The sequence below is a fragment of the Macrosteles quadrilineatus genome, unplaced genomic scaffold (assembly GCF_028750875.1).
Source record: "Macrosteles quadrilineatus isolate MER2022 unplaced genomic scaffold, UCM_ALF_1.0 Scaffold_2__2_contigs__length_208266976, whole genome shotgun sequence".
NCBI classification, from domain to species: domain Eukaryota; kingdom Metazoa; phylum Arthropoda; class Insecta; order Hemiptera; family Cicadellidae; genus Macrosteles; species Macrosteles quadrilineatus.
Window position 1 is genome coordinate 33,529,266 of NW_026542595.1, and position 22,465 is coordinate 33,551,730.

At 35.8% G+C, this 22,465-nt stretch overlaps 1 protein-coding gene across 1 annotated transcript; it reads left to right on the forward strand.

Annotated features, from left to right (window-relative positions):
• The first annotated feature begins 9,702 nt into the window (after positions 1-9,702).
• On the forward strand, positions 9,703-22,221 carry LOC128986648 (mitogen-activated protein kinase 7-like). Its single transcript, XM_054407119.1, has 3 exons — positions 9,703-9,803; positions 21,424-21,613; positions 22,159-22,221. Exons 1-3 carry the CDS (start codon positions 9,784-9,786, stop codon positions 22,204-22,206), a joined length of 258 nt encoding a protein of 85 aa, XP_054263094.1. The 5' UTR covers positions 9,703-9,783; the 3' UTR covers positions 22,207-22,221.
• The last annotated feature ends 244 nt before the right edge of the window (positions 22,222-22,465 follow it).

Consider the following 22,465-nt stretch of genomic DNA (forward strand, 5'->3'; position numbering starts at 1 on the left):
AAAATCCACACATATTACAAATAACATTGGCTCAAAAAGTCCTGTGTTTTTTTTAATAACAAAGGCAGCAATATTGAACACACAATTGAATTGCTTAATACCCCACAGGAAAATTCTCTAGAGTATTACTACTCTGTAACTTTCACCTTCATCTTTGTCTAACTTTGTTTTTTACATCTTTTTCCACTTATACGGATCTAAACCATCAACATGTGTTCACACATGTCCAACACGTACATTACACTACAGGTTCAGAGTGTTACAAACTAAACGATAATTTACTAGATAAAACCACCTACACTCAGTGTTTCCAGCACTTTGGAGAGTTTGCCAACAAAACGATAAAACTCCCACTGAATTGTTGGCGTATATTTCACAGATGCCCAATTAAGCTTGCGCGTGTAGAAGAGACTCGATGCGCACGCGCAGCGACGACACTCAACTACCGCACAGTCGCAGCAGTAAATTAATAAACAGTGCAAGGTATAAGAAAGAGCAAATAGAGAACGGGATGAGTGTAGGTAGGTCGTGGGCCAACGCCTCCTCATCTTCACTTCATTTACTGCTTGTAAAGGCACACAACATGTACTGACATTTTTATACATATTCACTTTACCATTCCTTTTAGGAGTATCGTAACAAACTGTGACGGTGGATCTTTAGACTGTGTTTTCTAGTAACATTTCAGTTTTTTTCTCAGATTAATTCAAGTGTACAAAGGAGCGTTGCAATCAAAAGCGTTGAAGATTTTTTGAAAGAATAGCTTCTTGTATGTTATAAGGACTCTCCTGGATGTGGTGACAATAGAGGAGGTCATTACGACCTCGAGTCAGCTTTAGGCACATCTGGTGATCACGTCTCACGCTGTTGGTAATTCCTAATTCGGAAGGACCCTGCAATTTTATTTGGGCACTGTTTTAGGTCCAAATAAACTATTTTTACAAGTCACATTTAAATTTATATTAAAATAATTTGGTATTTGTCACATTCGGTTCACACATTTGATAAAAAAGGAACCATCTGGAATTCTGGGCAGATAGTAGGGTCAAGAACCCATTTGACGTTCACTTCATAACAGCCTGATGAAGTGACTTCAAAGGGGTACACGAAGCTCTAGTATATGGTGTAACATTTTTTTCAGTAAGTGTAAAATATGACCAAGTACAGTATTTTAATTTCTTTAAATATAAAAAAGAAATAATGGTGCATTACAAAATAAAAATTGTTTATGTAAAGGTAAAGCAGACGATTAATATTCATCTCACAACTGTTGGGAATATTAGAAGGCGGTTCCAAGGTCATTAACTCAGGGAATTTGGCATGCTAATTGGGCTTTATGGCTGTTAAATGAGAGAGTTGGCTGCTGCTTTGAACATTTGTTTGTGAACAATTCCCATGTAGGATGGAGAAATTAAACGATTAACTTGCCTCAATGGACTCATTTCTCCGCTGCAGTTCCTAATAAGGGAAGTTGTCCATTCTTTGACGGTTTTGTCTTACAACGATTATTTATTGATAACTACAATAGATCCATTCTGAATGAAACTGTTGATATATAAAGTAGTTTTTTTTTGTTTCCTATATTTGTATTTTGAAACCAATTGATTAAAATCCATACTTAGGATTCAACTAGATAACACAAATAAATTAAGCTAACTATTTTTTACAGAATACAGGATGAATAAATATGACTACATACACAATTGAAAATTTTGTTTACTATAAAACCATAAACATTTAATTATATTTTTGTTACTAAGTGTGTTTTGTAACCTAATTAAACCAGATACTGGAGGATTTATACGCGTTTTATTATTATTAATGGTATTATCCCTATTAGTCACAAACCTTCATTTTTTAACGTCCTATCCTTCAACTATTACAAGGATAAATAATAAACTATTTTGTCAGTTAGTATTTATTATAGGCATATCACCATCACAACCAGATGTATTTAGTTTATTCTGTTGACTTAATTTACTTTTTTGTGGCTTGATTTCGTGTAGATGAATTGTATTTGTCTTAATTGTGCATTTTAATGAGAGTATATATATATATATATATATATATTTTATTGTAAAATATAATCTTTGCGTTAACTGTGTACAAGGGTCGGTCCAATGTTTATTTAATTGGCGTTGTCATAGTTTATAATTCCCGCCATTAAACCCCACGGAGTTTGGTAATGACAGCCTCGGCCGATGTCCCATCAACTAATAACTGTTGTCAGCTGATGTAGATGCAATGTGTATGAGGCTCGCCCCAGCCAAGCAGTTGATAACACGCTGCACGCTGGTTATCTTGAGGACGCATCATATTTTGACAAGTGCAACGTATTGAAAACTGACATTTTCATGATAATTGAATCGGAAAGCTTACAAACTACACCTTTGAAAAGCTTGGTTTTTTACCTAATATTTCTTACCATGTGCATCACTTGCTAATTTTAAGACTAGTGTCGCTAGATACAGTAGTTTCTGTTTGTAATTTTAAGTTTTTACCGTTTACCAGTTGCATATGTTTGGACGCCACCACACAACCTAACAGTAACTATCTTTGCAGTCATACACTTAACAGACTATTGTTGGACTTTTGCAAAAGAAGAAGGTGGCGTTTTTTTTATCGTTACTACCGTTCATGTTGTGACAATGGTAGGGAAGTGAATGATTAAATAGATAGATTCAATAGACCTCAGATAGTGACCAACAACCAGTATAGAGTCACCATTTGCTAGGCACCAGTCGCCAGTATATAGAACAAAATTGCCAGTCACTAGTCGTCAGTATCCAAATTCCAGTTAGCAATAGATAGTCACAAGTCAACAGTATCTAGTCAGTAATCGCTAGTCACTAGTCAATAGTCGCCAGAATTCAGTCAGTGACTGCTAGACACTAGTCGCCAGTATTCAGTAAGTAATCCCTAGACACTAGTCACCAGTATTCACTATTCAGTCAGTGATCGCTAGACACAAGTCACCAGTATTCAGTCAGGGTTTGATAGACACTAGTCAACAATATCCTGTTAGTAATTGCTGGTCACTAGTCACCAGCATTCAGTCAGGGATCACTAGTCACCAGCATTAAGTCAGGGATCACTAGTCACCAGCATTCAGTCAGGGATCACTAGTCACTAGACGTCAGTATTCAGTCACCCTAGTCATCAGTATCCAATATCCAGTCAGTAATCACTAATCGCTAGTCACCAGTATCCAGTCATAATCACTAGTCACTAGTCACAAGGATCCAGTGAGTGATCGCTAGACACTAGTCCCCGGTATTCAGTCAGTAAACACTAAACATTAGTCGCCAGTTTTCAGTGAGTGATCGCTAGACACTAGTCGCCAGTATTCAGTCAGTGATCGCTAGACACTAGTCGCCAGTATTCAGTCAGTAATCTCTAGCCACCACTCGCCTGTATCCACTCAGTAAGCGCTAGTCACCAGTCGCCAGTATTCAGTCAGTGATCGTTTCGCTAGACACCAGTCGCCAGTCGTCCCCGCAAGATACCCGCTTCGTGGGGCGGTCAAGGTCACCACGCTAATAACACGTTTCCTTACCCAGCTACTCATTATCTATTTTACATTACCCCATGTTACAATCAATCATATCGGCTGTTTACTCAGTGCCGGTTCCGGTTTCAGGGCATGGATCAAACGGATAAATCAATAAACGACCACTGAGTAGAAAATTACCGTTGATCATGATAAGATTAGTCGCTAATGTTCCCCTGTGTTTAAATATGGGCTTCAATAAATATAGCATGCCAAGAAACGTTTCCATAATATAAAACAATTTGTTCCTACCATCTGGAATAAATATCTTATCACGGTGTAGTTTTACGTTTGGAATGGTGAATGCGATTTCCAGAAAAGCTCTGAGATCAGATGAGTTCATCTTAGTGCTAGTTTTAATTAATGGTAATAGTATCTCATTGTTTTGCCTTGGAAATTACTATTGTATTTGGTTGTGAATCTGTGCAACTCTAACGCTGACATTGGCTACTGCTAGATTGACAGCAACAGAACAGCCCTTTACAGCAGGCACCAAACTTTAGAAACTTTAGAGCCGACTTATTTCTGAGTCTCTGGACTACCTTTTCCTTTTGAGACCCAATAACGGCATCCCAGGATTGGACTTTTTCGTCAAACAAGTGCGCAATCGTGGTGGCTGAATTGTACCCTCCAGGTTTGTGACGTCACGGACACATCAGATCCAGTAATCACCAAACTGATAAAGGATTATAAAGGAGAAGTAAGTAATTTTTTCTAATAATTCATAACATTATTAGTATATGTGAAAATCAAACCCGTTACATTTTCTCGACCAGAACGGCGTGTACGTGCCAAAATAGTACCCCCTGATAAAAATTTGATATTGTTTGTGCACAATTGGTTGGATTACATCTAAAAAACTATACAGGCTGGAATCGTACCCTCTGTCAGTGTAGACTACCTTCTAGGACCAGAATTGTACCCCTTCGTGTACTTATAAGATGTGCGGCCTGGAATTGTACTCATCATGTAATCATTTGACTCAGATCTCTTCATGCACTGGACGCGGTAGCAATACCTGTTGTTTAATACAGTACGTGATGATTAATTCGAACTCAATTCAAAATCAAATAAATTAAATCCGATGTGGGCGTATGTCGTCTGTCGTATCTGTATGTCCTTTGTACATTACAATATCGCCCATCCGATCGCCATGAAACTTTGAGATGTTGCTTTATATGTTACAGGCAAAGCATATAACCAGTAATTCAAAAGAATAATTATACAGGGTGTCCCACGAGAGGTGTCTCAAATTGATTACGGGATAACGGCTTAACGTACAAGGATGAAATAAAATTATTTCCCACTAAATCGACCCCAAGGAATAACGTAAAAATATGTTTATCTTTTTTCAAATACAGGGTGTGCCAAAAACTGAGGGTCACTAGTTCGAATCTCGGAATTTTCAAATGTAAACATATGTCATGTTATACATCATTTTAAAGGTATTTGATAGACAAACATTTTGGCGAAAACCAAAATTAGTTATCTTTTTCCGTTTCAAAATGGCGGCAGTTTTTTTTGAAAGAAATCTATATTTTTTTAATACTCTGTATTTCCTATACCAATGCATTTAGCACTTCTCCGGTTGCATTTTCTTACTCGTTATGAAATTAGCTTTACTGTGATATGCAACAAGTAACGGTTTTTTGAAATAATAAAAATTCCAAAAAAATTTATTTTTGAAAATTTGCAAATGCTCATTTTTCAAAATTTTCAAATAGCAACATATGTCAAGTGGTACATCATTTTATAGGTTTTTCAATTCCTAACAACTTTGTAATTTACACTTACTTCGTATCTCTTTTAGTTTTTGTGTAAATAACAAAAAACCTAATTTTCCTATATCAAATGCATGTTATTTGGGTTTGACATGGTTCAACACTAAATGAAATGAAGCCTTTAGTGTCAAACCCAAATAACATGCATTTGATATGGGAAAATTAGGTTTTTTGTTATTTACACAAAAACTAAAAGAGATACGAAGTAAGTGTAAATTACAAAGTTGTTAGGAATTGAAAAACCTATAAAATGATGTGCCACTTGACATATGTTGCTATTTGAAAATTTTGAAAAATGAGCATTTGCAAATTTTCAAAAATAAATCTTTTTGGAATTTTTATTATTTCAAAAAACCGTTACTTGTTGCATATCACAGTAAAGCTAATTTCATAACGAGTAAGAAAATGCAACCGGAGAAGTGCTAAATGCATTGGTATAGGAAATACAGAGTATTAAAAAAATATAGATTTCTTTCAAAAAAACTGCCGCCATTTTGAAACGGAAAAAGATAACTAATTTTGGTTTTCGCCAAAATGTTTGTCTATCAAATACCTTTAAAATGATGTATAACATGACATATGTTTACATTTGAAAATTCCGAGATTCGAACTAGTGACCCTCAGTTTTTGGCACACCCTGTATTTGAAAAAAGTTAAAAATATTTTTACGTTATTCCTTGGGGTCGATTTAGTTGGAAATAATTTTATTTCATCCTTGTACGTTAAGCCGTTTTCCAGTAATCGATTTGAGACACCTCTCGAGGGACACCCTGTATATTCTGTATATTGCCTAAAACAGGCAAAGTATGAAATAAAGCTCATTATATACTTTGCAAATAGATAATGTAAACTCTTACCTTAGCAATCCTTATTGTGGTTGTCCGATATTAATTTCAGACCCGTAGGTCCATCTTCAGTCGGAGGTTTAGGTAGACCAAATGCTTATGATCTACCTAAACCTCCGACTGAAGATGGACCTACGGGTCTGAAATAAGCAATCCAGAGGCTAAAATGATTGATATACTTTGCCTATTCATTTTAAAGAATGCCCATTGGCACTGCAGGTAAAGTATAAAGTACACTGTTTAGGACATTTTAAACTTTTTATCCTTTTCTGGCAATAACTTATCTAACCTAACCATGTCGGTATTAAACACGCCATATGTTAGTTGGTAGCACTAACAAAGTTAGGTGTTTTTTTTATTTACTTTACTTAGTAGGTACTTGTATGGGTGGGTGTATTTTGAAAACTAAACTATCAACTAGAGAGGCTCTATAATAATATAAACTGAAGACACAATGTTAAATGAGCCTATTAGTATAACATTTCTAATGGCATGATAGGTGCTGGAAACTGCAACAAATTGAATTACTTGGGGTTTTCTAATACTGTAACATTTTTTGGGGAGGGGGCGAGCTGGTGTTGTGGTTAGAGCGTGGTACTTCGGTTCCTGAGGTCCCGGATTCAAATCCTACCAAATCATCAATGGATTTGAAGTGATAATGAAATAACCCCTAGGTCTAGCTTGAAGGAATTTGAAAAACAATTCCGGGTTCGTGCCTAACGCCCTAGGACGAAAAAGTAACATTATTTTGTGAAGCAAGTGAAGGTTACACAAACACATACAAACCTCCTAATAAACAAAGCAACATGAATACAGCTTTGTTGATATATTGATCTAAGCTCAAAAGCAGGACGATCAACAGATTGAGCTTGTTCAACATAATTCGTTCCTTGTAGCTCATAACTCAGCCGCGGTTGTCGGTTGAATGTACTCGTGGAGGCACTTGTTTGCTTGCTTGCACTTTCACTGCATCGTTCAAGTGGCCATCACCTCTTAAATGTCACAGTCCCCTATTGCCCATTACACCTAAAATCCTTAAAAGGACTCGAATGAAAAGCTCGTAGCAATATTTAAATGGAGGACGTAAAAGTGCCTATATCATGTCCAATCTCAATTACCTGGCCATTTAGGATTGGTGATACAATAATACGCATAGACGATCCTAAGTACCTCATCTAGATTTGGTCTGTAAACTCCTATAACTTTTTAAAGGGGTTAGCAAAACCGCATTATTTTATATAACCACTTACACTAAACCTTATACAGAGTTGTTGCACTTTCATTATTAACATGGCATAGTAGAAATAAAAAATACCCCCGCCGCAGCAAACCTGCAGACTAAGCGAATTTCCATTAGCCTGATAGGATTACCACAAAAATACCTCCTTAAAAATATCACATTTATTCCCTATTTAAATATAATTAGTTTAACGAGTACTTAGGTTTGCTGCAACAGGGAGGGTAAAAAGGTGTTTTTAATGTAAAATGTTAATAGTTTAGTGAGAAATTAATGTATTTTCCAAATTCAATCAAAATATGTCCATAAACAAGCAAATTACAACAGTTGACTTATTCTCCATAAGAATAACATGGGAATATTAAATGAAATTTTTGGAATTTTCTCTGTAACCATATGGCGCACAATAACGCTTCAATATACTAAATTATCTGTTTTTTTTTAGCTCTACAAAATGGTTTGGAAAGAAATTGAGAAATGTTGTGTTTTTAAGGTCAAAAAGGGGAAACCCTATTTTTACCCCATAAACCCCCGTTCCCATCGTCCGATCATGCTGGTTCGCGAACTCGTTCGAATAAATGTAGGTTTACACGTTTGCACACAATTTCATCAAAATCGGATAATTTTTGCTTGAGTTATCGTGCTAACGGACACATATACTGTATATACATATGCAGGTAATAACATATATAAAACATTCTCCCTTATTGTTGGTTAGTCTATAGTAATATGCACGTTACTTATTTGTACTCTTAAAAAAATAAAAAATATATAACATTAGGCCTACCAACACAAACATATCTATGAATTAGAAGGCTTGCAAACCTTCTAATTTTTATGATAATAACTTTAAGATCTTTGCTGCTACCCACTCACACTAAATTAATATTAGTGTCTTTAGCTGTCTAACATTTGGTCAATCTAATTAATTTACTTATTTCAATGGTCTCTCGGTGGTCTTGCCGATTAGCTGCCCGTTTAAGCTGAATTATCGAGGTACTGCCACTGCCATACAAAAAAAAAAACTTACTACCAAGCAATACAAAAAACTGCAATTTAAACTGCATTAGTAAACTATACAGGGTGATTGATAAAAGTAAGTGCCTTGGATTTTTTATTAAAAAAATTGTAGTCAAGTAAAAAAAATTATTTTAACCGCCATTTTTCCAATATGGCCACCAACATTGATTTTTCTCATGGAACACCCTGTATTTTATTATGTATTCCGGTAGAAAATGTAATTTTAAGACAATTTTATTCTTGTGATTTTTTTCATAAACCTACCCGTTTCAAAGATAATAATGGTTTAAATTTTGAAATTTCGGCATGAGAAAGAGTTTCAATAAAGGCCTAAGCAAGCATGCCAGCTGTTTTATTCAAAAACTATTGGAAATTTCACAACTTCAACCATTATTATCTTTGAAACGGTTAGGTTTATGAAAAAAATCACAAAATAATTACGTAATTAATAATAAAGTCTTAAAATTACATTTTCTACCGGAATACATCATAAAATACAAGGGTGTTCCTTAAGAAAAATCAAAGTTGGTGGCCATATTAGAAAAATGGCGGCTAAAATAATTTTTTAAACTTGACTACAATTTTTTTAATAAAAAATCCAAGGCACTTTCCATTTAACTTTTTTTTTATATCTCTTATGGTTTTCGAATAAAACGGCTGGCACACTTATATCAATCACCCTGTATAGATACCGTAGCTGATTAGGTTTTCCAAATATCAGGTCACTATAATCAATATGGTCGCTTTTAAGCATAATTTCATCAAATTTCAATGATTTACCAGAGTTATCCCTTTGAACGTACAAAATATAAAAGTCCTTAACAAATACTTATCAAACTCATAAAAAATACTAAGAAAAATTTGTTTTAATCTGCCTCTGTTATTAATAGCTTCTATAAATTAAACATATACTTATTTTTTAATGTGAGTTATATTTGTTATATGTTCAATATAAAAAGCTTTAATATTCCTGTTAGGATGAGTAGAGAATGGTATTGTCATTACTTAAAAGAATTAACTAAATATACTAAATTAATAATTTCCGATTGGTAAATAGCACCTGCATTTGTAAAGAAAATAAAAACATAGAAAATGTTTTTAAATTAAATACAGATCTAACTATATATAGTACACATTTTAATACATTAATAGATTTTTATATCTATAATGAACAAAGGTAGTCGTCATGCCATTCTGTAAGATTTTAACAATAAAAGTACATTTTATCAAATCCATAGCAACGACATTTTCAGTGCTATTTCTGTGGTCCTTAAAGTCACTTCGTATTGCTTTTTGTCCAAACTTTTACATTTTACTAACGTCTACTGTTTCTAGATTTCATCCTTCACGATGATTTTGGACTTCGTCCGGTAAGTAAATACAAGTGTTAATATTTTCTTGACAGTATAAGTTTGACTGCTTGATATGGAGGAATAACTGAATTGTTTGTTACCTGCTCATGACTTGCATTTATTCATACTTTCCTTGAATATGGGAGTGTTTTTTAATGTTTTGCTAAGTGTTTTAGGGTCAAAAGATTTAGTATGGCTAAGGTTTGCTAACTGGGTTGAATATCTGTAGGTACGGTATGTTTGCATACACTTGTAGTGAATAGGTATTTGTTAACTTGTAGGCATATATGATCGGTCTGCTTCACTTTAGTAGTTAGTAAGTTAATAAGTTAAAAAAGATTTTAGTTAAGTTTGCGCATTACCTTTTTTCATTTTCTAGTTATCAATTCAAAATCTATGTAAAAAATAAAAATCCCAGATCAGTTTTTGTGTTGCTCTAAATACACACTAGCCTATCACTTGTTCAATGACCCTTGCTTGCGTTTGGTTTTGAATTACTGTGTAATATTCAGAAAGGAGATTCAATCTACCTACCTTTACTATGTGTTTCAAAGCTGCCTTTACCCAAGTCTTGTGAACACTCTGGGATGAATTTCTTATTTTAATGATCCAATTATTGATTTGTTCTCTTCTCCGGCGCTCCACCTCGTTGTGAGTGGCTTCGTCTGTCATCTCTAGGTCGTCACTGAGAAGAAGTGGACCTAGTGTTGACAGATTCACTTTGGATGTTCATATTTCGTTGAGATTAAGGTGCAGGGTTGTGTTGGTTCCGTGGTAAGAATATTTTGTGAGTGAGCAGAACACAAGTAGTTGACCATTGTCAGAGTTCTTTATCAGTGGCTTGCACTCTCTGGCTCTGGGAGCGGTTGTAGCTGTAACTGTTTGATGTGATGATTTATGGCACTTTGTCTATTTCCTCTCCCCCGACTACCTTTGAAAGTCACACCATTCGCAGAACGTTTCTGGTATGAGATCCCTACCTCACTCTTATCTAGGTCCGTCCACAGTAATTAGAGTTCAATATTGTCTGTTGGTTAGTAATTCTTTCTTTTTAAAGATTTAGTATCACCTTTCTTGAAAGAATTACTAACCAACAGACAATATTGAACTCTAATTACTGTGGACGGACCTAGATAAGAGTGAGGTAGGGATCTCATACCAGAAACGTTCTGCGACATTCATCATTGATTGGTAGGGGTGAGACTTTAGTTATAGGTCTGGAGAGTGTTCCTGATGAAGTTTTTAACTGTACAACTCGTACAAGACCATCTTGCCCTGGGGAAGTTGAAATGACACGTCCCATTCGCCATGAAAGGGGAGGTTGGTTTGGTTCATGCAATAGGACAAGATCTCCAATTTTTATGTTAGGTTGAGGACTTCTCCATTTCCCTCGTTGTTGCAACGTGTAGAGGTATTCTTTTTGCCATCTTTTCCAAAAACTTTGGGTTAATGCTTGAACAAACTTCCACCTTGACAATCTGTTTGTTGAGACATCATTCCAGTTAGCTTCGGGAAGAGATAAAAGAGGTCCTCCAATCAGAAAATGACCAGGAGTTAAGCAATCAATTTCGCTGGGGTCAGATGAAAGTGGGGTTATGGGCCGTGAATTTAGAATTGCTTCGATGCGAGTGGTTAGTGTGATGAACTCTTCAAGAGTAAGAATCTGTTCGCCTATGACTCTCCGAAGATGGTGTTTGACACTGCGGACAGTTCTCTCCCAAAGGCCACCTTGGTGTGGAGCTGCGGGGGGTAAGAAATGAAATGTAATGTTGTTTTCCATTGCAAACTTACTAAGAGCTTCTTGAGTTTCTTTCTGGACGAAGAAATTCTTAACAATCTTTTGAACTTCATTAGCGGCACCTACATAATTTGTTCCGCAGTCCGAGTAGATGTTGCTACACAACCCTCGTCGAGAGACAAATCTCGTCAATGCTGCTAGGTAAGCTTCGGAACTGAGATCTGTAACAACCTCTAAATGTACAGCCTTGACAGAAAAACAAATGAAGATACAAACGTATACTTTGATTGGACAGGACTTCCTTAATTTGCAAGGTTTAACTGAGAATGGGCCTAAAAAGTCCGTCCCGCAGTTGTTGAACACTCTTGAGGGTAGGACTCGTTGTGGAGGAAGATCTCCCATTTTCTGAGTTGTTGTCTTAGGATTGCATTTGAAGCATCGGATGCACTTGTAAACTCTTCTTCGAATAATACTTCGAGCAGATAGGATCCAAAACTTCTGAGATAAAACTGCTTGTAAAAACTGAGGTCCAGCATGCAAGTGTTTCAAATGGTAATGATCAACGATGAGATTGGTGACATGGTTAGTTTTGGGCAATACAATAGGATGCTTTGCAGCGTAGGATACTTGAGAGTGCTTAAGGCGGCCTCCAACACGAATCAATCCATTTTCGTCTAAGAAGGGGGAGAGAGACGCGAGACGAGAGGAACAAGGTTTTCCATCTTTCAATCTAGAAATATCTTCAGAAAAGACAGTTTGCTGAATCATTTTACAGATAGTGATTGTTGCTTTATCAAGCTCTTCAAGCTTTAAAAACCCTGATTCTTTAACCTGGTTTGTAAGGTTATTTTTGAAGCGTAGAACGTAAGCAATGACTCGCTGGAGGGTTGACCAAGATGAAAACCTGTTGAATAAGTCTGGTTTTTTAGTTGTAACCATTATTGGTAAAGGTTCGATCTTACGTTCTGGCAATTGTTCGTCTTGGAGAGGGGTGAAGCGAGGAATAGGCCATGATTCCTGATCCAGAGATAACCAATTGGGACCGTTCCACCATAAACTGTTGTCTTTCATAGAAATGGGAAGGGTTCCTCTACTGGCAATGTCAGCTGGATTACAATGAGTTGAGACATGTTTCCATATGTAAGTAGGAGTAAGTTCTTGAATTTCTGAGACTCGATTTGCAACATAAACTTTTAAGCGGTAGGGTACAGTTTTTATCCATGACAAGACTACAGATGAATCACACCAAGCATGTAATTCGTTGACAAGATAATCTTGAGAGAGTAGAGAGTTGCAATAGTTCAGGAGTTTGGACAAAAGATGGGCACCACACAATTCTAGTCTAGGGATGGAGATCTTCTTAAGAGGAGCTACTCGAGCTTTGGCAATTAACAGATGTACGTTGATTTCTCCGGAAGAACTTACACATCGCAAGTAGACACAAGCTCCGTAACCTGTTTCAGACCCATCACAAAATCCATGTAAACTGATATGAACAGCATCAGCTACGGAAACATATCGAGGTAAGCTAAGTTCACTTAAGAAAGGGAGTTGTTGGAGGAACTTAGACCATTTTTCAGTTAGATCCGGAGGTACAGGCGCATCCCATGATAAACCTAGTGCCCATAAAACTTGTATCAACGCTTTTACCCAAAGAGTGACTGGAGTCAACCAACCGTTTGGATCAAATATTCTGCTAACTGTTCCAAGTATACCTCGTTTAGTGGGAGGCGTGTCTGGGATATTCAACTGATAAGAGAAAGTGTCTGAGTTAGGTGACCATTTTATACCTAGTACCTTGAAATAAGGTTGATCTGAGGAGTTGAAATATAGAGGAGTTTCTTTGTAAGAGTCGGGGAGAGTTTCCATGATTTGAGGGCAGTTGCTAGTCCATTTCCTCAGTTCGAAACATCCTTTTAAAAGAAGTTGTTCCACCTCATTTCTTAGTACCAAAGCTTGTTCTATGCTGTTGGCACCTAATATTAAATCATCTACATATACTTGTTTCTTTAAAGCCTCAGCTGCCAGAGGGAAGTTTGCGCCTTCATCAGTGATAAGTTGGTGAAGTGTCCTTAGTGCCAAGTAGGGTGAGCAGTTGAATCCAAACACAACTGTAGTTAAACGGTAAACTGAAAGGGGGTCGTCTTTGTCATCTCTCCAATACAACATTTGATAGTTTCTATCATCTGGGTGGATCATTATTTGACGAAACATTTGTTTGATGTCACATGAGAAGACAATAGGGGAAAGTCTAAACTTTAACAGAATATCATTAAGATCATTATGTAGTTTTGGCCCGGTATGTAGAATATCGTTAAGGCTGACACCTGAGGAGCTGCGTGCGCTTGCATCGTATACTACACGAAGCTTGGTGGTTGAGGAATCTACTTTGACAATAGCATGGTGAGGTAAGTAAAATTGTTTATTATCACTGTTTGGAGGAGGGTTAACAGGTTCCATGTGACTAGATGACAATAAATCATGTATGGCTTTACTATACTCTGCTTTAACTTCAGGCTGACTTTCTAATTTTCTTTCAAGTGATAGGAATCTATTACGAGCGCAAAATGATGAGTCACCAAGAGGGGGATGATTTTCTTTTATGGGTAGCCTAACAAAGTAGCGTCCATCTGAATCCCTAGAGACCGTGTTTAGAAAGTGATTTTCACAAATTTCTTGTTCAGATGTAATATGATGTTTGATGGGAGGTTCCTCTAGAGTCCAAAATTTCTGCAGAGAATTGTGCAAATCAATATCTTGAGTACTTAATAAAGAAGAAAGATTACCCTTGCATTGAGGGGCTGTTTTGTGAGGGACTACAGCAGGAAGAGTTGGGGCAGATCCTATGATAAGATATCCAAATACAGAATTCATGGCAGCAGGAAGATCCTTGTTAAGGATAATGCGTTCACCAGTGATCACTTTAGCGAATAGATCAGCACCTATGAGCATATCTATCTTACTAGGCAGATGAAAAGTTGGATCAGCCAGGACCAAATGTTTGAAGTATTCTTTAACATTAACTGGAACTTCTGAGTGTGGGAGGTTTGAGGTTATTCTGTCTAGAATAAGGACTGGGTTGTTATCAGCAATCATTTCTCCGCTAAGAGACGATATGTTAACTTTTGACACACCTTTAGATTTAACTTCTACTGATGATAGGCCATCTATCTTGGAATTACTGGAAAATGTCCGTTTAAGCATAAGCAGGTTAGCAATATTTTCTGTTACGCAGCTTACCATAGATGCGGAGTCAATAACGGCTCGGGCTACAACTGTGTTACCGTTATTAGCTTTCAAGTGTACCAATGCAGTGGCTAGCAATATAGTGGTATTAGGGTTGGAGGAGACAGCTACAAAGGGAGGTTCAGGGTGATCAAATGTTTTATTCATTTCCTTGGGCATCGGACCATTATCTTTAGGCTTTTGATTAAGCTTATCGTTAGGCCTATTATTAGTTTGATGTAAGAGGGAGTGATGTTTCAGTTTACAGTGAAAACATGTTTTATTTGACTTACAGTCTTTGACAGAATGAGCGGTACCTAAGCAGTTCAAACAGAGGTGGTTTTTCCTCACAAAATTGTATCTTTCCTGTACGGACAAATCTTTAAACTCTGAGCATTGGTAAATGTTGTGATCACTTTTACTACAAAATGTGCATGTGGCGTTTGAGTCTCTGAAAGCTAGTAAAGTAGTGCGGTTCGGTGTAGACTTATGTAGGCCTATCTGAGAGGAGTGAGGGCTGGACCTCTTACTATTTTGAGTGAAACCTACATTGCTTGAAGTAGTTCTGGGGAACTGAGAGTTAGAGAGGTTAGCAGCTTCTAAGTAAGCACATTCATTTTCTAAAAATGTTATTACTTCACCTACGGTTGGTAGGTCTTGAGAATTAACGCGTAAGCTTTCAAACTTTTTGCGAATGTCTGCGGGTAATTTCCTTAGTAACATGGCTGAGAGCAAGATATTATCCTTGGCTATGTCATGATTGAGTGCAATGAGTGCTTGGGCATTTTCATTATACTGAGAAATGAACGAGCGAATGTTCTTGAGGGAGGAGTCAATTAGGTTAGGTAAGTCTATTATGTTGTTGAGGTGTATACTTATGATTTTCCTACTGTTTTGATACCGTTTTTGAAGAAGATCCCATGCTACATCATAGTTTTCAGCTGTGATTGGTAAATTCTTTATAAGATTGAAAGGTTCTCCCTGTAGAGTAGAAAGCAGATATTGAAATCGCTCAACTTTGGATATGTTTTCATTATCATGAACAGATACTTGAAACAGGCTAACATAAGATAACCATTGTTCCGGTGAACCATTGAAAGTTTTGAGAGATAGAGGAGGGAGTTTTAGAGAGTGGCTATCTTGGTTTGAGGAAGAGCTACTAGGCCTATGGGGTAGGCTACTTGATGGAGTATTTGTTATTGAGTCAGTGTTTAGAACAGGCCTATGACTTGTAGGATCTTGAGAAAGGTGTTTCTTCGTGAGAGTTTGAATTCCTACATATAAGTCAGATATAGTATCTTGTAATTGAAAGAGTGTATCTTCTTCATAATCATCGGGAAGCGTGTCACTATTGAATAGTTTCTCAAGGGAGGTTTCAAATTCTGAGTATTTTCTAAGTGTTTCTGACTCTAAAAGTTTCAACTTATTTATTTGTTCTTGGGACAATTCAGGTAATAAATCTAAAGCTTGGATGTTAGTTTGGATTTTGGCTAAACGATTTGCAATTGAGTTTAATTGCCTAGAGAGGGTGACGAATTTCATTGTTTAAGTGTTTGGGAACTAGAATGAGAGAGAGAGATTAGAGATTGTCATTATTTTCTGCAATACGAGACACAGATAACAGATGGCATTGTTACATTAGCGCTATTAATGGTGGCTCTGAGCATTAAAAATTACCAAATTGTACAGTTTGATACAAATTGAAATGTCAATTAATAAATTACAACAAAAACAATATGCATAAAATAGAGGAATCAAAGTCCTTTAGATATTGACCTTTTAGATCTACAGTAGTCTTGATAGTCTTCTTACTTCTTACTGATGAGAAAGGAGTGAGTAGTTCATTTTTAAGGTTGCAAGTTGGAGTTTGAGTAGAACTAATTGTGACTTATAGTTACCAAAAGAGCTGAGTTTCAGATGATCTACGGCCGAAGGACCATGTAGAATTTCGGTAGCGTGTGGAGTGGACTGTATTTATAAGTTGAGTTTGATTCTTCAAATTAGAACACTGAGATACAAGAGTAATAGTTTTAATATACAAATAAACTTTCAATGATTTTACAGAACAGAACTTTAAAGAGAGATTACAAAAGAGAGAGGGATCTTCATCTTGATGTGTTTGTTTTCAACTAACAAATTACTAATACATTATTTCATTGTTAAATCCCATATGTTGTTTTAAACATTAAAACAAATTAAAAACCAATGCCATCTGTATTTATTTTTAGTTGATAGAAAGTATTATTATAACAAATCACAATTAATTACACTGAATACTGAACACTTTCTTTTCTTCTTTGCGGGCTTTGGTTCTTCCTTAGCCTGTTTGTTCACTCCTCCTTACTGTCCGGCTGCACTGTTACCCTAGATGGTCGTGGGTGCTTGTGTCTCTGTAGCTTGTGTGTCTTAATGGTCCCCGCTGGGGCCCTGCACCTGCACCTCTGGCCAAACGTCCTGTAAACATATTTGCACATACATTAGTAAAATGTATTTCTGGCTTGAACTCATAGTGAGTACTTCTCAGTTCCAACTAAATAATAACCAGCTAGACTAGTTCATGGAAGGGATCTTTGTTTGAGATTATCCTCTAATATGAGACGTACAATCTAAGGATTAAATGTCAAGTAAATATATCAATTTACTTGAAGTTTAATCTTTAGATTGTAAGAAAATAATCATTGGAAAACTCAAAAATATAAGTCTAAAAGTCTGTATTTTGATTATGAGTAACCACTCATAATGCTATGATACATAATATTATGCCAAATTTCCGTATTTAAATCTGAAATATTTCTGTTGGCAGACCCCATGCCATTGCTTTTAAATACATAGCATTAATAATATCCAATATATTACTGTTTCATCGAACATCGTTTTTGGTTTTTATGATACTCTTTACATGATACTTCCATTCTTAAACTCAATCTTTTGCGAAAGCTTTCCTAAGAAATTAAACTACACTTTTAACGCTTGTAATCTCAATCAATATGGATACTCACGTCCAGCTCCTCGTTCGCAGGGTAGAAGATTTGGCTGTCGCTGGACGAGGAGCTGACGGAGGGGCTTGGTGTCGGGGCGGGTGATGGTGGTGGGGTCGGTGCAGGTGCAGGCGGGCGCTCTCTGGTCATCCAGAAGTACCCCAGCGAGGCAGTGCAGCCGGCAGCGAGCAAACAGAGGATCGGGTGGTCCCTGAAAATGTATTTTTTTAAATAAAGACAACCTTTTTTATCGATTCAATTACTAGATTTAACTGAGGGTGCATGTAAGTAGTGCATAGTTCGTCCAGTAACATATTGTTGGTAACAAATAAAAAGATCGCCACATAAGATTCTCCAAATACCATGTGTTCTATTTCCAGTAATGAGGCTTTAATTATGAGTATAAACAGACTATGAGTGCAAAATTGACCCTATAAAACATTAAAAAAATATCAAGTGCAAGAAACAACAAGACTTAGTTTCTTAGCTATAATTACATACACTATTATTACACCATTAAAATACACTATTATACTATTATTAATTATAATACAAGGAATCAAAATTACTCATCCAATCATTCGTAAATGCCATTAGAATGAGTTAAGTTGAGGAGATTGAAACTGCATTATGTTTAGTTAACAGTTTGTTATGAGTCATTTATACTCAATACAACTAAAACACACAAACAAAATTATCCTAATATCTTACAATACTACAAACATCCTACAAACACGTTTTTTAATATTATAAGACAATATGGTACACCAAAATATAATACTATCTTTCTTCTCTTTGTGGACTCAAGGAGAGGAAATTTCCAAATGAATAAATCGTGTAATTATCTTTAATGAAACAACATAATTAAAATGTACATTATAATATTGATAAAATCATTACTCACCGAACAAAGTTAAGGACCATCATGAACGTGGAAAATTAGAAAATAGTATATAAGCAGCAGATAAAACTTGTAAAAATAGAGGCTATAAAAATATGCTAGTAGTTCCAAAGGTTGTAGAAAATACTCTGACCTGATGGTTACCATTGATTTGATAAAGTTGTAAGTAATAAACTTTGTTACCTATATTGGACCTTTGATTGAACTCAATTTGGGAATAGATAGATATTTTAGCTATTCACATACTGTAGGCTGCTACACATAAATTCGTGTTGGATACAAAATCCTGAGCTAAGTCCATCTTAACAGATAAATTCAAACATTTGCAGGTGAATTTAAAAAGAGATGCACCAATCTTTCATACCCTGGGATATTTGTTTAGAGCTTGTTGTAAGCTGGCCACCATAGAGATCCTTCATACTAGAAAAAAAATTGGAAAGTTGGTGCTAAAAAGACTATTGTCTGACAACACTAAACAAACGGTCAGGATAGATAAGCCAGTATTTGTGTGTTTACTTGCCTTAGTAGACGTAGTCGGATTGTATCGGTACATTTCCAAACACAGACGTGGATTCTTTTTGAAAATTACTTTCTTCTATAAAATGTTGTACACCTTTAGTATTTTATTTCTCTTTCAGTAATACAGTATTAGCCAAAATAAACACTACTGAAACTGAATCAGCTGTAGTTGCCTTCTCGATCAGCTGATTCAATAGGTGATTGTTGCCACGGCTTTGCGTTCATTACTTCTTTCTTATTTGGGGTTAGTTTTTGTTAGCATGGTGCTAACAACTTTAGAAAAAACTTTTATCGTAGAGCATTATTTTCGCTCATACGGAATTGGACGTGCGGGTGGTCCAAGCAATGGTCTCATCTCCCTTAGAACAAACTTTCCTTACCCAGCCCACTCCCCCGATCTTACAACACCGGATGCTTACGTGTGGGGAATGTTGAAAGAAAACATCTTCCGTGAGGACCCACCATCTACCATCGTTCAACTCAAAGAAAAAATAACCATGTGTATTAGGAGAATGGAACAACCCCTATTCATAAAAATGGTGCAAAACCTACAAGAACGGTACGAGTGTTGCCTCAAACTGAACGGGGCTCATATTGAACATGTTATTACCCGTGTTTAGCCGATTTTGCTTCCTTTGACTTATATGTATTGTTAAAATTTATACATAAAATAAAAGTATTACCATTAAAAGTATTAAAAGTATTTCAGTACTGTTTATTTTGGCTAATACTGTAAATAAATTTGGATCTTACTTTTCGTCTGCAGCGACAGCTGTGATTTTTATTTGTATTTTTGTTTATTTTGAAATTAATGAAATGAATGTAAATCGTAAACTTTCTTTAAGTTTACGATTTACATTCATTTCATTAATTTCAAAATAAACAAAAATACAAATAAAAATCACAGCTGTCGCTGCAGACGAAAAGTAAGATCAAAATTTATTTATTACTGAAAGAGAAATAAAATACTAAAGGTGTACAACATTTTATAGAAGAAAGTAATTTTCAAAAAGAATCCACGTCTGTGTTTGGAAATGTACCGATACAATCCGACTACGTCTACTAAGGCAAGTAAACACACAAATACTGGCTTATCTATCCTGACCGTTTGTTTAGTGTTGTCAGACAATAGTCTTTTTAGCACCAACTTTCCAATTTTTTTTCTAGTATGAAGGATCTCTATGGTGGCCAGCTTACAACAAGCTCTAAACAAATATCCCAGGGTATGAAAGATTGGTGCATCTCTTTTTAAATTCACCTGCAAATGTTTGAATTTATCTGTTAAGATGGACTTAGCTCAGGATTTTGTATCCAACACGAATTTATGTGTAGCAGCCTACAGTATGTGAATAGCTAAAATATCTATCTATTCCCAAATTGAGTTCAATCAAAGGTCCAATATAGGTAACAAAGTTTATTACTTACAACTTTATCAAATCAATGGTAACCATCAGGTCAGAGTATTTTCTACAACCTTTGGAACTACTAGCATATTTTTATAGCCTCTATTTTTACAAGTTTTATCTGCTGCTTATATACTATTTTCTAATTTTCCACGTTCATGATGGTCCTTAACTTTGTTCGGTGAGTAATGATTTTATCAATATTATAATGTACATTTTAATTATGTTGTTTCATTAAAGATAATTACACGATTTATTCATTTGGAAATTTCCTCTCCTTGAGTCCACAAAGAGAAGAAAGATAGTATTATATTTTGGTGTACCATATTGTCTTATAATATTAAAAAACGTGTTTGTAGGATGTTTGTAGTATTGTAAGATATTAGGATAATTTTGTTTGTGTGTTTTAGTTGTATTGAGTATAAATGACTCATAACAAACTGTTAACTAAACATAATGCAGTTTCAATCTCCTCAACTTAACTCATTCTAATGGCATTTACGAATGATTGGATGAGTAATTTTGATTCCTTGTATTATAATTAATAATAGTATAATAGTGTATTTTAATGGTGTAATAATAGTGTATGTAATTATAGCTAAGAAACTAAGTCTTGTTGTTTCTTGCACTTGATATTTTTTTAATGTTTTATAGGGTCAATTTTGCACTCATAGTCTGTTTATACTCATAATTAAAGCCTCATTACTGGAAATAGAACACATGGTATTTGGAGAATCTTATGTGGCGATCTTTTTATTTGTTACCAACAATATGTTACTGGACGAACTATGCACTACTTACATGCACCCTCAGTTAAATCTAGTAATTGAATCGATAAAAAAGGTTGTCTTTATTTAAAAAAATACATTTTCAGGGACCACCCGATCCTCTGTTTGCTCGCTGCCGGCTGCACTGCCTCGCTGGGGTACTTCTGGATGACCAGAGAGCGCCCGCCTGCACCTGCACCGACCCCACCACCATCACCCGCCCCGACACCAAGCCCCTCCGTCAGCTCCTCGTCCAGCGACAGCCAAATCTTCTACCCTGCGAACGAGGAGCTGGACGTGAGTATCCATATTGATTGAGATTACAAGCGTTAAAAGTGTAGTTTAATTTCTTAGGAAAGCTTTCGCAAAAGATTGAGTTTAAGAATGGAAGTATCATGTAAAGAGTATCATAAAAACCAAAAACGATGTTCGATGAAACAGTAATATATTGGATATTATTAATGCTATGTATTTAAAAGCAATGGCATGGGGTCTGCCAACAGAAATATTTCAGATTTAAATACGGAAATTTGGCATAATATTATGTATCATAGCATTATGAGTGGTTACTCATAATCAAAATACAGACTTTTAGACTTATATTTTTGAGTTTTCCAATGATTATTTTCTTACAATCTAAAGATTAAACTTCAAGTAAATTGATATATTTACTTGACATTTAATCCTTAGATTGTACGTCTCATATTAGAGGATAATCTCAAACAAAGATCCCTTCCATGAACTAGTCTAGCTGGTTATTATTTAGTTGGAACTGAGAAGTACTCACTATGAGTTCAAGCCAGAAATACATTTTACTAATGTATGTGCAAATATGTTTACAGGACGTTTGGCCAGAGGTGCATGTGCAGGGCCCCAGCGGGGACCATTAAGACACACAAGCTACAGAGACACAAGCACCCACGACCATCTAGGGTAACAGTGCAGCCGGACAGTAAGGAGGAGTGAACAAACAGGCTAAGGAAGAACCAAAGCCCGCAAAGAAGAAAAGAAAGTGTTCAGTATTCAGTGTAATTAATTGTGATTTGTTATAATAATACTTTCTATCAACTAAAAATAAATACAGATGGCATTGGTTTTTAATTTGTTTTAATGTTTAAAACAACATATGGGATTTAACAATGAAATAAT

Coding starts and splice junctions, on each gene's coding strand:
- LOC128986648 (XM_054407119.1), top strand. CDS start 9,784: ATGATTTTGGACTTCGTCCG. Junction 9,804..21,423: donor ATGATTTTGGACTTCGTCCG/GTAAGTAAATAC, acceptor ATACATTTTCAG/GGACCACCCGATCCTCTGTT. Junction 21,614..22,158: donor CTGCGAACGAGGAGCTGGAC/GTGAGTATCCAT, acceptor ATATGTTTACAG/GACGTTTGGCCAGAGGTGCA.